Below are 17,941 nucleotides of genomic sequence, written 5' to 3' on the forward strand. Positions count from 1 at the left end.
GTGTGCCTGCAAAGTTGGGCCTCTGTTTTTTAGTGGGCATCCAGTTCTTGTTTAATTATTAAGTTAGACTTTTTATTTCATCAGATTAGTGCACTAAAATACAAAAAGCAAAAACATACAAAAAGGTAGGTTTTTTACTTACATCCGTTAACTGTATTATATGTTCTATAGTCAACTCAAGACCATTCCTGTTCATTCAAGGCAACCCAAAACCTCTTAAGTAATATAGAACAACTATGATACTTACGAAACATTTGAGTTGTATTGTATATGATAAATCGTGTAGAGGTGTTTGTAGATTATGTACATATACTATCCCTTGTTATTTTATAAGAGATTGGAGCATCAGGCATAGGAGATAGCTCAGTGTAGGTCCTGAGTTTGATCCCTAATACCACCAAAAAAAAAACAAAAACAAAAAACCAGAGACAGGGAGAGATTGGAGCATCTATAGATTTTGGTATCCATGAGATCATGAAATCCACAGATACAACGGGAAGATAGTGTTGGTATTATAAGTTCCAAATTTGCTCCTTACTATTTTTAAGATCTCAGCAAAGCCATTTAGTCTCCCTGGGTCCAAATCCCTTGTCTCTGTGTTAGAGAGGACACCTGCCTTTCTTCCCTTACATGCTGTTGAAAGAATTTAATAAGGACAAATGTTGAGAAACTCTCATTGCTGGGTTTTCCTTCTCTTTATGCATGTCGGGGCAAGCAGTGGCAGCTCTCTGATTTTTTTCTATCATCATGTAAGTTTATCCATACAGCCCTAATCTTCCAGCCTACTTGCTTACTTGGGCATATTGAATTACTAGTTTCAGTTCTGTTTGGAACAGCTTCTGTCCAACTGGTAGTGATTATCTGATGAACCAAAGGTACTGAGGTGATTTAATTTATTCAACACTTTATCGGGCAGCTGCTACATGCTGGGTACTGTTCTGTGTGCTGAAGTTGTAGCACTTAATAAAAATCATTCCTTTTTCTACCACCACAGAGCATGTAACCCTGAATGTAAGGCAGGTATTTCTTTAAATACATGTGTATGTAGAAGTACAGCTGTGATCTAAGAATTGTATAATACTGTGATGGGGGGTAATTAAGTAGGAAGTCTTTTTAAAGGTATTTTGAGACGATGATTGGACTAAGAGGAAGAAAGAACGTTCCAAGATCTGGGAACAGTGCAAAGCTAGAAGCAGTATGTTGTGTATGAGGGGATGAAAAGGCCGTTGTTGGCAGAACAGCGAGGAGGAGGAAGACAGCCAGGGCCGGTAAGGCATACAGGGCCTTAGGCCATGTGAAGGAGGCTGTGTTCCTAACTGGAAATCACTCTAGTGTTTGAGCCGGGAATTTGACATGAACATGTGCAAATTAAATCCTCTAGTACGTGTTAGGGGGCTTTTTTTAAAACTAGCCTTATTTTTAGGAACTTTGAATAAAAGCTGTTCTTTTTTTCTTTTTGTATTTTAGTGAGGGTCTGCAGGGTATGCAGGGTCTCACTAAGTAGATAGGACTCATAGTGATACGCCTGTGTTCAGCCTTCCAAGAGCTGGGATTACAGGTGTACCCCACCATGCCCAGTCTCAGTTGCCCTCTCAGCGCACCCTGGGGGCGGGGCTGGCACAGTATGCCAGGGATTGAACTCCGGCCACTGTGCTCTGCCTTAGCAGAGGCTTTAATCCACTGAGCTATTGGCCAGTCCAAAAGCTATTCTTGTAATTAAAATCTATTGTAACATTTTTGTTAGAAAGAGAATTGCTTTGAGACTTGATTCTTCATGAGTTGGTAGGTGTTCATTGATTGGCAGTAAACAGGTTCTATCCAGATCAGTAACCTAACTTTTCTATGGATTCTGCTGGCTTAAAAACATTTCTTTGGCTGAGTTTTAGATCTTGAACTTCACAGTTTAGTAATGACTAAGCTTTAAATAAATGATAATTCTTCTCAAAAGCACAAAGCACATCACAACTTTGTGCTGATTTCTTACATTTATTTTCCTTATCTTTTTTTCCCTTTTTTTCTTTTCTTTTTTTCTTCTTTCTTTCTTTTTTTTGGTTTTCTTGAGAGAGTCTTGCTATGCAGTTCAGGTTGGCCTTGAGCTCACCTTGTAGTCCAGGCTGGTCTCAAATTCACAAGGATCCTCCTGCTTCAGCCTCATGAGTACTGGGATTACAGGCGAGCACCACCATGCCCAGCATATCTCCCTTATCTTTCTTTTGAACTCAGACTTTGCTTTAGTTTTACTGAGTTATAATTTGAATGCGGGGCCAGGGAAATAGCTCAGTGGACTAAGTATCTACTTAGGCAAGTGCAGGGACTGGGTTCAATCCCTGGCACCACATGCTGCGCTGGCTCTGCCCCCAGATGTGTTGAGCTGACTACCGAGACCTGGTGTGGTAGCACATGCCTATAATCCCAGTGCTGGGGAGGCTGAAAACAGGAGGATCACTACGAGTCAGGTGCATAGTGAGACCGTGTACCAGATGCATCAGCAGCAGCAGCATTATCACTTGAATGCAGAAGGGAAATTAACTTTGCTTTGTGAAAGTTACTTTAAAATCAATAAAATTGAGTGCTGAGTTTCATCCCTGCAGGAGGAAGAATATCTTAATAAGACAAAAATACTCCACTAGGTAATACTCTAAGGGAAAAGATACAGTTTATTTCTTTTCCAGAATGCCTTTCTACAAGTAAATAACAACAGGCAGAATAGCAGAGCACAGAGTACAGGTGTGGGTTGGCTTCTCTGATTGAGTCAGCTCATTCCCCAGAGCTCTTTCTGCCTCCATTTCTATACATGGGTATGGAGACCTGAGCCCCATTTTGGTTACTGCTGTGATGACTTCGGTGACCGGTGCCTGGGCAGCAGTCCCTGAATGCTCCTTCTTACTGTCATCATTATTGTCATCATCAAATCATGGGCTCTTTCTGTGTTGCTTAGTGAGTCTGACATGTGTGGCAGGCATAGCTGGAGCTTACATGTTTTGGTTTTTTTTTTAAAGGAGAAATTGTTGTAAATGAAGTCAACTTTGTGAGAAAATTCATTGCAACAGACACAAGCCAGTATGATTTGTGGGGAAAGCTGGTATGCAGTAACTTCAAAATCTCTTTTATTACTGATGACCCAATGCCATTACAGGTGTGTTTTATTTGTATACTCTAAGCACTATAAGCACATGTTGTTACATAAATCACAGGTAAGGAAATGCTATAATGAATTTATCAATAAATGATTAATGTTTGGATTGTATTCTATTAAAATTCAAAATAAAACTAAGAATGTTAAGATTTGAGGAATACAATTAGGGAGAGTTTTGTTCATCCTTTATGATCATTGGTTATTAAGCCTGGAAGAGATTTCTTAGCTTTCAAAGCTTTTAACTTGTTTAAAGTTGAAATCTTTTTTTTTTTTTTTGTGCAGTGTCTCACTATATAGCTCACACTCATAGTGATCCTCCTCTTTTTAGCCTCCCCTGCCCTAGGATTACAGGCATGTGCCACCACATCTGGACTTAGTAGCTAGCTCAGTGCTCCTGGCGGCAGGGCTGGGGCCGACGCTGCATGTTGTGCCAGGGATTGAATCCCAGTCCCTATGCTAGCCTAAGCAGGCGCTTACTCCACTGAGCTATCTTGCTGGCCCCTTAACTTGTTTATAAAAGTAAAGATACTCTTTTTCCATAGTCATAATGAAAAATTTAGTCTTTGCACTGGATTAACTAATACTCAACTTATAACATCCAGCCAAGCTGAATCAGCATGATTCTGGGGTAGATGGCCATGCGGGTTGTTGCCTGTACATAAAAGCAGAACTGAAGGGAAGATGTTGTCCTGTCGATCCTCAGGAGAAGACTGTCCTGCTGGCTTTTATGATCTTGATTGTTATTGTCCACGGATGACCTCAGATCTTCACTGTTGCTGAGGATAGCTGTGGTTTTTTTTTTCAGGGGTGCTCTGGTCCTTACTTTGAGCATTGCTTCCTAGCTCCAATGCACATCCCTCACCGTGCTAGCACAGATCCTTCATCCCACTGGCACAGACCTTTTAGCTTCCACCACTGGCCTTTGGGCCTTCGCAGTGCAGATCTTTGGTACAGACTGGCATGAGACATTATCATGGGCTCCAGGCCTCTAGCTGGACTTGTGCAGGACACTGCCATGGGTCCAGGCCCTCAGCTGGATACTTTGTATCTCTAGTGTATGGACAGATCTCCTGCATTTTTTTACATTTGATTCTTTGGGCGAATATTATAAAAGAATCCTCCTGGTGTGCCCTGCTAGCCACACCCATGGGGCATGCTGAGACAGTGATTGAGACTGGGTCCCTGTAATCCTAGCACTTGGGAGGCTGAAAACAAGAGAATCACTTCTCGTCTGATTTATGTAGTGAGACCCTGTAGACCCTGTCCTAAATACAGAACAAAGTAAAAATAAAAAACGTCCTATAAATTGTGACACGTCCTGTAGTAAATCTTTTCCCTTGCAAACGCTTAGTACAGCAGCCACTTAGCAAATAATCATATAAATACTATTTTATTGATTTCATAAGTTTCTTTTAGCTACTTAGTTCTTTTCCCCAGAATTCAAATTAAAAATAAGTTTTGTATTGTCACTGAGGTTATTGAGAAAAGAATTAATGTGAACATAATTTTTTATTTCAGAAATTCCATTACAGAAACCTTCTTCTTGGAGAACATGATGTTCCTTTAACTTGTATTGAGCAAATTGTCACAGGTATGTAATATTTAGCACTTACTGTCTCCTAAGAGTTATAGCTGAGCGAGGTGAAACCTGCCTGTAGACAGCCACTCTGGGGGCTAAGACGGGAGGAGCATTTGATGCCAAGAGTTCTTTCAGGACAACCAAATATGATGAGACCTTGTATTTTTTTTTTTTTTAAAGGTCTTTAAAGTTGATTTTGTTATAGAAGTCTTCCTTGAAGAGTCCTACTGTCAAATTGCTTGAGTTGAAATTTTATTTCTGTCTGCAAATGGAAGAGAAGTCAATAGATGATTCTAAAATGGAGATATAGAATGTATAGCTTTTTGTCCTCTTTTTATATTAAAATTTTAATCATTAGACATATCTAGTTATTGGTGATTCTATTAAATACCTTTAAAATACCTTGAGAAACAAAGTTAGCATTCATTCCCTTGAAGTTCTAACACTTACAGATATGAAGATTTCACATAAGCATTGCTCAAGTGATAGGTGACTTTCCAATTCTTTTCATAAAACTGTGTTATAGTTTTATAAGGAATGAGTAACAAGAAAGATTTTGACATCTTTTCTTTTTTCTTTTTAGTAAATGACCACAAAAGAAAACAGAAAGTTCTAGGTCCCAACCAGAAACTGAAATTTAATCCAACAGTGTTAATTATTTACTGTAAAGATTTCAGAATTGTCAGATTTCGCTTTGATGAATCAGGTCCTGAAAGTGCGAAAAAGGTAATACTATTTTTTATCAAGTTCTGGCTTCTGCCCTGTGTTTACCAATTTCATGTCTTTGTGGAACTTTTTAATTCTTGATTACTCACATTTTTTAGGGACACCTATAATTAGCTACTTAAGTAAAGTCAAAGCCAAGAATATTAATGGAGCTGTTTTCTGCTATAGGTTTATAGCTATTTTGCAGTATTCTATATAATCTTTTATCAACTCCTAAAATATTAGACGTCTGTGTCTACCAAATATGAAGTTTAGCATATCTTTTATATTAGAATCACTACCCCGTAGTTTCTGTCTTGCAGGTTGAAATGTTGGAGATGTACCGTAATTGAGGTTAGTGAGGCTTCTGGCTCAATTCGGCAGAACCTCATCAACAAGCTTCAAACCACCTGTAGGTTGCATGAGGTTTAGGAAATAGGTAGTTATAGGAAGGACCTCATAGTGGTTTAAGGAAATCTTGATGAATTAATTGGAGTGATACTTGACAGGGGCAGCTCAAAGCTAGGAACTTTTTAATTTTTAGTTATTTATTTTTTGGGTGGTACCAGAGATCGAACTCAGGACCTTGTGCTTACCAGACAAACACTTACTCCACTGAGCTATCTCCCTGGCCAAGGAACTTTTTAATTTCTTTTTTTTTTTTTTTTGTGGCCAGCTCAGCCCACCATGGGGGTGGGGCTGGCTGGCATGTGTACTAGGGATTGAACCACAGTCCCTGCACTTTGCGTAAGCTTGCCTAAGCAGGTTCCAACCCAAAGTTAGGACCTTTTTAATTGGCTTATTTCTCCCCTGCCTTTCAACATTTATTGCCCACTTGTCAAGTGAAATGAAAGGACATAAAAAGTCTCTACTTGGTTTATTCCAGGTTTTGGTTTTGTCAGACCAAAACCAAAATGTAGACCTAATGCCCCTCTGTTTTAATCTGATACAGCAGTGCGAAAAGTAGTAATAGACTTTCCAGAGGAAAACCTTCTACATCGGAATGGTATTCTCACGGCCTAGGAAGTTGCTTGCTTTCAGAACTGAAGCAGTCTTTGCACCACCAAAGGCACATTTGTTTTTCATCATCAGTAGATTGCAGTAAAATTCCTAATGATACAAATGGAGCTTTCACAAAGACCGTAAGGCAGCTGTGCTCATCTATTAGGTGAGGAGGTGGTAAATTTGTTTTTAAAACTAGAACCAGTAGTTCCTGCACAGGAAGGCAACCATGAGTTGAATATCTGAAAATACATGACCACTGGTATTGTGCAGCAGAGTGACTGTGGGTCTGTGGCTAGCCGTTTTCCAATACAGTCAGCTGACCACCTCTCAGTGTGCCACATCATTGAAAATTCACCTTGATGCTTTTTAAGGCCCCTTTCAGTCTTTTTATTCTGTTGTTTGTGATTAAGATGCTTCTTTATATGTAGACTGGTCTTTGAATTGGGTAGCTAGTGCACTGTATGTAAATATTTAGCTAAATTATTTTCTCAGACTTAAAAATATATTTGTAATTTCATTCACCAAATAGCAAGAACCTATATATGAACTTCAAGATGTACGGTGTCTCAAAAATAGGGACACCTAAGAACTAGTGAGACTGAGTTAAGAGAGAATATTTTCAAGTTAGAAATTGATACAGTGAGGCAGATGCAGGGGTCAGGAGTTCAATTTCTGGGCTGTGCTGAGAGGGTGATTGAGACTAGGTATGGTGGTGCGTGCCTGTAATCCCAGCACTTAGGAGGAGGTAAACAGGAGGATCACTACGAGTCTGACCTATGCAGTGAGAGAGACCCTGTACACCTTGTCCTAAAATTTAAAAAAAAAAAAAAAATTTTTCCTTGGGCCAGGGACATAAGCTCAGTGGAATAAGTGCTTGCCTGGCAAGTGCAAGGTCCTGAGTTTGATCCCTGGTACCACCAAAAAAGAAAAGAAATTGATACAGTGGGCCGGTATTCTTCAAAAATATTAAATCTTCACCTTTTTTTTTTAACTGTATTTGTCAGATAACATTGAATAAATGGAGATTATACTAATTTTACTTAGTTCTTTTTTTTATTCATTTGGTACAGTGTCTCACTATGCAGCTCAGACTTGTGATCCTCCTGTCTCAGCTTCCCTAGTGCTGGGATTACAGGTGTTTGCCACCATGCCTGGTTTTGGTGGCCAACACAGTGTTCCGGGCTGGCACGGCATGTGGCACTGGGCATTGAACTTGGTTATCTGCGCTTGCCAGGCAGGTGCTTAGACTGCTGAGCCGTCTCCTCAGCCCCTTGTCTTACTAGTTCTTGAGTCTTCTAGGATACTCAGTGGTCATTTTTGACATGCTAGGCAATGTGCTCCATTTTGAAAAGAACGATAAGATACAGTTCCTTTTCCTAAGATGGGTAAGTCTAGTTGAGAATATAAAGCAGGAACAAAGAGCACTAGGTAACAGCACAAAATAGTAGCATGAAAGGTTGCCAAATGAACAGATAAGTGCTGTGTCAGCGTGGGCTGTCCCTTGTGTGTTGTGCTGCTGGTAAATGACGCAGAAAGCCTCTGAGTTGTCCACACAAATCAAGCTCTTCCATTGATGCCCTGCCCAAGATCAGTTTTCTGACAAAAATCCTTTTCCTGGCGTCTTAAAATGTAAAGAGCGTGTGCTTGGGCCTGGATGAACCTTCTGTTTCATACAGTCATGGGAGGAGATACAGCTATTGAGAATTATGTCTGTGATTTACATGTTTTCAAACACAGTAAAGTCATGTGATGGCCGAAGATTAATGGCTTTGTGAGTTAAGAACAAAAACTATAGCATACTCTATAGTTGCAAGTGAAGTTTTCATCTAAAATGAGGTAAAAATCGCTTCTTGACTTTTTGGCTAAGATCAAGAGTAAAATTAGGTAAAGTTGGTAAGTTATCGATAATTTTTACCTCCTGGAAGCTTTGAATGCTACATTTTCTCTAGAAATACTTTGATTTTATACATTGTTTAAAAATGACCAGATGCATGTCTAGAGTGCTCTGACAGGTGAACCGTTGATTCAAATCGAAGTATTGAAAGCATTTATGTTTTGTTTGAAATAATCCCAGAATAGAAAAACGGTTCACATTTTATTAAATGTTCCTTTAAAACTTGGTTGTTTATTTGTTTTTTTTCTCATTTGTGAGTAAATTAGATTACTTTGTATGGCTGTATCCACTACCATTCATCCTTATTATCTTTGCAATCTAATGGGAAAATAATATTTGGAGAAAGTCTGTGTGTACAGAAGGAAGGCGTTCGGTGGTGCAAGTTTGGACATGTAACCTCACAGCAGCTTTGAGCCACCACTTGAAGACTGCCCAAAACTGAGAGGGGGGAAAAATATATATATGTGTGTGTGTGTGTGTGTGTGTGTGTGTATATATATATATATATATATATATATAATGACTTACCATTTTTAAAATATGTAACTAGGTGGGTGGATATAAACAAGATATACACCCTTTGTCTTCAGTTTATTCTCAAATTACTGGTTATGAACCAGTTCGTCAGACATGCTGTCTAGAGGTAAATTCAGTTCATCTAATTAAAGGACACGTTGGCCTTTTCCTAGATTGTCATTTTTGCTTGGAATCTGATGCTCGTTGGTGGCTTGCCACAGAAATAGAGGAAACCATTGTTCTGTTTGCAGAAGTGATAGACCTTGAGGCATGGGTGTCCCGTGGATCTGTGCCTCTCCAGGGTTGCACCCTTTGCTGATCAGAGAAGAAAGGCTATCCACTGTCAGTGCCCAGGGCTTTCTAAAGTTTTTTTATTGCCTAGGAAATGCTTGTAAAACAGAATAATTTTCATGGAAACGAGACCTTTTTTTTTTTTTTTCAGTCTTTTGTGTACTCTAAGCGAGCTAGGAATGTGCACATAGGTTCTGAAATAGCATATTTGAAAAAGCGCAAAGAAAAGACAGCTGGATTGCTTCCTCTTCTCAGTGTTCCTCAGTAATGGAACAAACGTTGTTTAGGTGCACCAATTCGTACGTGCCCTTGCGTGTGTCCCAGAGATAGCCCCTAACTAGGTTATGTGAAAATAAGTGGTATATACTTATCGTTGTACTGCCGAGCAGCAACAAATTTAGTTCACATCGTTCTCCCCTTCCCCACTACCCTTAAAAGATCATCCACTGTGAAAGTTATTACACTGCATTGAGCTTCAGTGTAAAATGTAAAATGTAAGAACTAATGTAAAAGCTGTTAGGTAAGTCTTATTTCTTTCCTAAGTCAGTGTAAAACTGTTATTTTTAAGGAGTTTTTTAGGAGTCTTAGTTGGGTTTTGCTTTGCAGATAAGCTTTGTTTCTTTTTTGCTTTGGCCACAAAAAGATGTGTGCTGTCATCAATTTTTTTGTGAATTTCTTCTGTGTAAACCAGGCCTGTTTTTTTTTTTTTTTTTTTTTTTTTGTGGAATTTGTGCCTGTGATTGTTTTCTAATTATTTCACTATTATTTGGTAGAAGCATTTTCATTAATATATTAGGGGCCAATTTTATCAAGTAGTAGTGTTTGTGCAGCCACTGATAGACACTGTGCACCTTCCAAGGGCAGCTGGAGGGATGGTAAGGAGATTCAGGGCCAGGTCTAAAGGTCTTAAGTCTGTGAAGAAAGGGATTTCTTTTCTCCTCTAAATTTTTAACATGCTGCTCTCTTCTCTCCTTTTTGTATTTCCCTGTTCTGGTCTACTTTTTTCTCCTTTACACTTAAAAATTAACTTTTATTGTACTTGTTGTTTTATCTTGTTTAGTATCCATCTTCCTTATTAGAATACAAGTTTAATGAGGACATGCATTTGTGTCTTTGTTCACTTTATCCTCAGAGCTTAGAATGTGGTGAATGCTCAGTAAATATTTGTTGAAGGAATGAGAAATTGGCATCCTCGCAAAAGGAAAGGAACCTAATAGTACAGGTGTAACAAGGGACCACCCGTAGACTACTTTTTATCTACACTAATTATTATTTGAATACTTTGAAAGTATAGGCACATAAGTGTAGTTAACCAATAAGATATATATTGGAATTATATTGTATTAGGAGACAGTTGAAGGGTTTTGGGAATTAATACTCTGAAATTGACTCAGTGTATGATGGCTTAAGAAGGAGTGCTGAAAGACACAGCGATTTCCAAGAAAGTAAGTTTGTACTGGAGAAGGATTTCCTAAAGATTGAGAAGGATAGGAGATGGCTGGGGCCAAGTCAGACAGAATGTGCATTTGTTTATTCTTTGACCACAGAACGTGAGGGAACATTGGAAAGGTAAAATACGGGTGAGGAAATTTTGTGAAGAATCAAGAATAAAAAAATTCATTAAGCCTGTGCCTGAGAGCCACAACTAATTATCAAGAAAGCAATGTCGTTAGCCAGAATTGTATGTTTAGAAGATAATTCGTAAGTGCTGTTGATTTTTAGAGTACAGAGATGCCCCAAGGTACTAAATGGTGAGTGTGCTTTAAGAGTGTGGCTGTGGTAGTGTAGCAAAATGAGACAGACCTGAAAGTTCAGCAGCGCTTAGCAACAAACTGTGCTGCCCAAGGGGTGGGAAGTGAGGAGAACTTTCTCATGGTACAGATTTCAGTAGTTTTGCTCCTGAAGACACTGTAAGGAAGATGCTTGAACTAATTTTGAATAGAGATATCTGTCTCCTAAATTTTCTACATGAACCCTCATAGAAAGCTAATAAGCCTTGAGAAATCAAGGTGTAAGTTTTAGGAAGCTTTTTGGGGGTAGAGGGAATGTTAAAACTAGTAAAGTCTGTATTTCTGGTTGTATATTTTTAATTCCTTAAGATAGAAAATATTTATTTTATTTTACTTTTGGTTCTGGGGGTTGAACTTCCAAGACCTTGTACTTGCAGGCAGGTGCTTATGCCACTGAGCTATCTCCCCAGTGCAAAAATACTCATTTAAGAGTTTAAAAAATCATGTTTACTCTTAATGACAAACATTTACTGTTAATGGAATTTGTATCAACTCACTTCAGACACCATTAGTTTGACATGAACTAACAATTTTCTTGCTTGCTCACTGTTGAAAGTATCTCAGTTTTGGCTTGGGTTTTTACCTTCTAACTGATACTTAATCTTTTTAAGTAAGGTCATCTACTTACTATTCTTCCCTGCCATACATCTTAAATTTCTTCTTTATTCCTTGCTCTTTTAAGGACTTTTCTTCCCATAATATGTCCAGTGCTTGTAGCATAGAGATTCATCTTTTATTCTACCCAACAACTATTGAAAATGACAACCAATTTCCACGTATAGAGTTCCTTTGAAGGCCAAGCATGCATTAAGATTGTCAATCCTTATAACAATGTAGGTAGTCTCATTTCACAGATAAGGAGAAGGAGGCTAGAAAAGAAGAATTAACTTCACACAATGTGGCTATACATCTAATGCTCAATGGAGCCTAGAATTCAAGCCTTGATCTCTTTGACTCAAAAGAAGCTCCCATTTCTACCACAGGACACAGTCTGAAACCATTTTACGTAAACATAGTTTTTGCTACACTTCTCAATACCACCTTTGTATTTCTGGTACTTTTTGCACTTGATTTCTCTATTAAGTTTAGATTATTTAATCTATGACTTTATTAAAACATTAAAATAGCATGCCTTATATTGAGCTTTTCTAATCCACCAAATTAAATTTTTCTCTCTTTTTAAAAAAAATATTTTTAATAGATACATTGTCACTACCTTGCTTTGGGGAGTGGTTCTCTTGCTTTCCAGTTTCATTTATTGGAGTAAAATTACTTCCCAGTTAAAATTCAACTCAGTAAATATATGCTGAATACTTCCAAGTACTAATTGAAAATTTAAGTGTCTTGGCGCACAGCAGTAACTGAGCTATCTGGCCTGAGGAGCTCTTTCATGTTGGAGGTCAGCATAAAACCATGTGAACAGTATCTGAAGTCACTGCCCCAGGATAATGCCCAGGTGATTGAGGCTTACTGTACATTTCATTGAAGTGTGTTAAAATCAAATTCTAAATGTAGAATTTTTCCTAGGTATGCCTTGCAATAGCTCATTATTCCCAGCCAACAGATCTCCAGCTACTCTTTGCATTTGAATATGTTGGGAAAAAATACCACAATTCAGGTAAATATGAAATTACTAAATATTGTAACTAATTTTTCATGTATAAATTTTATTCTGTGTTTGTCAAAAGCCTCAAGTGTATGAGCTTTAATGAGTGCAGAGTTGCTAGCTTCATAACTGTTAGGAGAGTAAGCACTATATACTAACAGAGTCAGTATTGTCAGATTGTTTCTTGAAGAGCAGCTAGGAAAGACATAGTGTAAGCAGCTGTAATACAGGCTTACAAGAGTGACGTTGAATATTTTATTGGCTTTTATTTTATGATAAAGAATAGATCCCATCTTTTAAATTTGGTTATTTTGGTCAAAATAATCTTAACTTTAAAGAAAACTGGTGGGAAACTACAATGACAATTGAAAAGCATAACTTCTGGCAAGGTGTAATTTCATACAAAACCCAAAAGGGTTAAAAACCTTTGGGTGAATTCATTAAGACGGTCAAAATATGGACGTTCTGAGTAGAATTAACGCAAGGCAAGTGAGTGTACTGTGGACATACACATCCTAGGCAGTTTTATGGAGATGCAATAGTTCTGTCCACATACATGTCACGTGACACCACAAGAATTCCAGATGATTATGTAATTCCATGCATTTTATTTATATCACAGTAACTTTAATAGCCTGTGTTTCAGAATTCATAAAAAGATACAAAGACCCCATGTCCTGTTAGCCCCTGTAGGTTAGCGACTGCTACAAAGACCCCATGTCCTGTTAGCCCCTGTAGGTTAGCGACTGCTAGCTGATTGAAGCGTGTGTGTTCTCTCACTGCTGGATGAAGAAAAGTCAGCATGTATGTATAATGAAAGATCCACTCACTTCAGCATTGTCTGGGGCTTATACATTATTAACTGTACTAGTATTTTATATTTGTTTTCTTAAAAACCATGGTAATTTAAATTACCTTTATATAAAGTGTATCACAGCATCACTGCATTAGAAATACATTAGAATGTTATAGTACATAGTATCCACAGATGCATGTGGTATATTTTATTACTTTAGATGAGATTAACCAGTCAAAGAGATGATATATGAAAATGCCTGAAGAATAGCTTTTACCTTGTCCTATGTAGAAGTTGGGTAGCAAAAGTATAACTTCTCTTACCAAAATGTATATTCATCGTAACTTTGAGTAACACAGTTATTTTTTAAAAGGTTGAAATTACGTTTTGTCTAAAAATAAAGGCATTAGCAATTGTGCTCTTAGGTAAATGTTCCTTTGGGCCATCAGGAGAACCCTAGAATGGTCTGCCTTTTTCTTTTGCCGTATTTAGGACAGGGTCTACAGGGCCTCACTACGTAGATCAGACTTGTAGTGATTCTCCTGTTTTCAGTCTCCTAAGTGCTGAGACTACAGGCACGCAAATGTGCCACCACACCCAGTCTCAATCCCCAGTCTCAGTTGTCCTCTCAGCGCGCCCCGGGGTAGGGATCGAATCCAGCCCCTGTGCTCTGCCTAAGCAGGCACTTTAGTGCATTGAGCTATCTGACCAGCCCTTGTTGGCCCCTAGAATGGTGAATCCTGGTTATCTTCAGTAAGACCCTCATCCAGAGCTATAAGAGAGTAGCTTAAATGAAAAGTTTCAAGAGGTACAAAAAGCACAGGAAATAGTCTTTGATTCCTGCTTCAATTTCTTTGGTGATACAGCCCCATTCTTTAGGCTACTATTTTTTCTGATAGAAATAATTTGGTTCCATGTACAGCTGGTAACTTATTAACTGCTCAAGTTAATTCTCACCTCTTTCTTTACTCATTTCTTGTAGGCATCTCTGATATCTAATATTGTAAATCGTTTATTAACTCATAGTTCTTCTACCACTGGGTTTTCTGTGAACCACTTTTTAAAAATTTCCTTGTTAATAAAATTTAGATTCTTAAAATATTTGGGGACTTTCTATTTACATCCTTCAGCCTTCTCCTTCAGCACATACTTCACAAACATAATACTGGCCAAAGTTTTGTTAGTTTCTTCATAGGGTAACATCCTTTAAAACCTTCCTGTGCTGTTACAGAAGCATAAGCTCTGCATCCTTGGAATGAGGAGAAGCTTGAAATTTCTATACAGTCAGAATTCATTAATTTGTGAATAAAAGATGACCAGTAATCCACTCTTGAGCCTCTAGATGACACCTTGACTCATTGGCTGGATAAAGCAGTCTCTTATGCAGGCAGGTAGGTCCTGAAGCTGTTTCCACAAATAAGATCAGAAGTTCCTGTAGTTACCTAGGAAACGAAGCTGCAAGCCGGCCTTCAGTGTTCTGAAGTTTTTTCCCACCCAGCATCACCTGAGTGAATGCCATCTCTGAAGGCCTGTGCAGTTGTGCATGTAGTGTGAGTATCCTGACCTGCAGGAAGGTGCGCAGCTGCTGTAGGTGTGACATGTGGCTTCATACGGACATCACAGAAAACACCAGTACAGACAGCAGCGGCTCTGGGGCTGTTCTTTTAACATAAAGAACTATAAGGACTCGGTTCACAAGTCAGATTACTATTAGGCAAATAACAAAAAAGTAGATTTATATTTGTTATAAAACTATTAAGATGTCAGCTTCTGGGCCAGCCAGATAGCTCAACACACTAAAGTGCCTGCTTAGGCAGAGTTAAGTGGCTGGGGTTCAGTCCCCACCATGCGTGCTGGCCCCACCCCCGGGGCGTGCTGAGACAGCAATTGAGACTGGAAATGGTGACACCCACCTATAATCCCAGCCCAGGGAGACTGAACACAGGAGAATCACTACAAGTCCGACCTACAAAGTGAGACCCTGTAGACCCTGTCCTAAATACATTATTTTTTTAAAAAAGATGTCAGCTTATGCTTGTGAACAAAAAAATTGAAAACCTCATAAAATTGTCTGCAGGCTCAGTGTCAGCAGCTCTACATCATGACAGACATGTTTACAAGTTTTGTGATATAATCTCATTTAATGTCACTTCTTAGCAGAAAATTACATTTTTAGTGGACTTGGTTAGTTTTTCCTTTTTTTTTTTTTTGGTGGATCCAGGGATTGAACTCAGGCCCTTGCACTTGCCAGGGAAGCGCTTATTCCACTGAGCCATCTCCCCAGCCCCAATTTTTTCCTTTTTAAGTAATAGGTCTTGGCATTGGATTGATTGTTCTTTAAATGTGCACTTATTAGCATTTTTGTTATTAATGAGCTCTGTTAGAATTGCTGGTTAATTCTAGTGCCACTTGAAAGATAAAATTCAGAATTCCTAACTCTGCATGAAACCCTTCATAATCTAGAACAGCACTGCCCTGTGATACAAGTATTCTTTCCTCTCTGCTGTCCGGCAAGGAAGCTGCCAGTCGCATGTGGAAATACGCACTTGAGATATGGTTAGCTCAACTGAGAGACTTTTTATTTTTTTCATTTTAGTTTATATTTAAGCAGTTTATGTTTTGATCAGCACAGGTCTCAAGTCTAGTCTGCCTCTGATTTTTCCAGTCTCTGTTCTGCCACTTCGAGTTGTAGGTATATTTAATTACTTGATGGTTTACAGTTGTATCATGTTTTTAAAAGTGTACTTCTCTGACCAGAGCCCACTTGTTCACTAGCTATCTGGAGACTTTTGACACACTCTTCAGGACTCTTCAAATGTGGTCAGGTCAGGAAGCATTTCCTGGCCCATCCCTCCCACTGAACAAAACTTTGGCGCTTCCTCTTCTGTGTCAATCTAGCACACTGTCGTTGTTGAATTTCTTGCTGTCTTGTTAATGCTTTCAAAGTAGATAAAATTTTACTTTCTGCTTTCAGACATTAGCATATCATATATCCTCAGAAAAAACCCTGTCCTGTAGCGGGAGTTAATAAATGACTTGTGGAATGGATATGGACCATTCATGGGACAACTAAGGATTTTGTATGGCTACAAATAATTGGAATTAGGAGTAATGGTAAACAGTTATGTGGAGGAGCTTTAAGGTCAAGAATAGCCATCTAGGTTCGCTTGATTCTTTTGGGAAATGAGTGTGATGAAAAGGTTGGGGCGAGGGCTAGCATGCTTTTCAGGGCAGGGAGTCTTATGCTACATTGCTGACAGGTTCAGGTGTGCCAGAACTTCTGGCCAAGGATGTTGGCATGGAAGTTTGCCACAGTTGCAGCCTACGACTGTCTGACAGTGGGCCAGGAAGGACTATGCCATATGTCACCTTGGGACAGATCTGGCTGATTTGGGGGTCTCCCAGGCTGTGGCCTGCTCCCAGAGTGTGGTAGCAGTTCTCCTTTCTTGAGGAAGTCTTCTTGTTAAGGAACTCTGTTCTGGGCCCACTATGCCAGAATTCCCATGTGGGGCCAGCACTCAAGCGGAGCACAAGCAGTGTTGTGAGCTTACCAAGAGTTTTCTAATGAGCAGATAGGAGAAGATTTGAAGGGCTTAAGAACAGAGATAGTTGTTGGATGCATTCATTTTTCCAGGCAAAATTGTGGAGAAAATAAACAGATGACTTGGATTTACCCTATAATTTGGCAAGGCCAGGAATAGTTTCCATAGAACTGTAGGGATGGAGGATGATTGGGAAATGAAGAGAAAACATTTCCAGGCTTCCTTCATTGTATGAAAAGCTGATCAGCAAAAGGAAGGAAGAAAAATGTGTGGCATAGTAGCTAGTGTGAACAAATGCACTTTTCAAAATCAAGTTGACTTATTTATATTTGAAGGTACGTGAGGTACAGATGGACAGGAAATCAAAGGTGTTGTCAAGGAGTGAAGAAAGAATTAGTAAGGACAAGACTAGATGAGTTATTTTAAAATAAAAAAGATAAGTCCCAGCACTGGTAGGCTTGAAAACAGGAGGATCACTACCAGTCCAAGCTGTGTAGTGAGACCCTGCACAAAATAAAAAAAAAGAAAATATATATATATGATTCTTGGATTCCTGGAGAGACTTGAAAGATGAGGCAGGGAAGAGCTGCCACATCAGAGCATGTGTGTAACTGAAGGCTCGGAGAGGGCAGAGCTAATGCTAGCTGAAGCGTGAGTCCACACCAAAGTTAACTATATTCCTTTTCCTACAGCCACCAGAATTAATGGAGTGTCCCCAGAAGGTGGAGGAAAAGGAGGGATTGGAGCTGGCAGTGGTGCCACCAACCAGAAAACTCCACTGTTTGAAACTTACTCAGACTGGGACAGAGAAATCAAGAGGACAGGTGCTTCCGGGTGGAGGGTTTGTTCTATTAATGAGGGTTATATGATATCCACTTGGTGAGTTCAAGTTTTACAATGTTATTTATATCAAGAAGTGACTATTCTCTGAATAATCAAACTTGCTGCTGATGCTGTCAAGTTAGTGTTAAAAAATATTTGTGATTATACTTTAATGGATATTTTAATGATAGAGGTTTTTAAAAATATAATTCTAGTATCTATCCATTGAAGGAAGTTGACAATTTCCTTACTATCATTA

The 17,941-nt window shown here is 38.9% G+C and overlaps 1 protein-coding gene across 2 annotated transcripts in view; it reads left to right on the forward strand.

The window, feature by feature from the left end:
- Positions 1 to 17,941, forward strand: part of Mtmr10 (myotubularin related protein 10) — a 47,570-nt gene that overhangs the window by 12,906 nt on the left and 16,723 nt on the right. For both annotated transcript variants that reach the window (XM_023709785.1, XM_023709788.1), the window contains exons 3-7: positions 3,000 to 3,136; positions 4,655 to 4,727; positions 5,299 to 5,441; positions 12,444 to 12,534; positions 17,553 to 17,739. In XM_023709785.1, the coding sequence (XP_023565553.1) occupies positions 3,000 to 3,136; positions 4,655 to 4,727; positions 5,299 to 5,441; positions 12,444 to 12,534; positions 17,553 to 17,739 (631 nt within the window). The remainder of the gene's footprint in view (positions 1 to 2,999; positions 3,137 to 4,654; positions 4,728 to 5,298; positions 5,442 to 12,443; positions 12,535 to 17,552; positions 17,740 to 17,941) is intronic.

Source organism: Octodon degus, unplaced genomic scaffold (genome assembly GCF_000260255.1).
Source record: "Octodon degus isolate 3935 unplaced genomic scaffold, OctDeg1.0 scaffold00002, whole genome shotgun sequence".
Taxonomy (NCBI): domain Eukaryota; kingdom Metazoa; phylum Chordata; class Mammalia; order Rodentia; family Octodontidae; genus Octodon; species Octodon degus.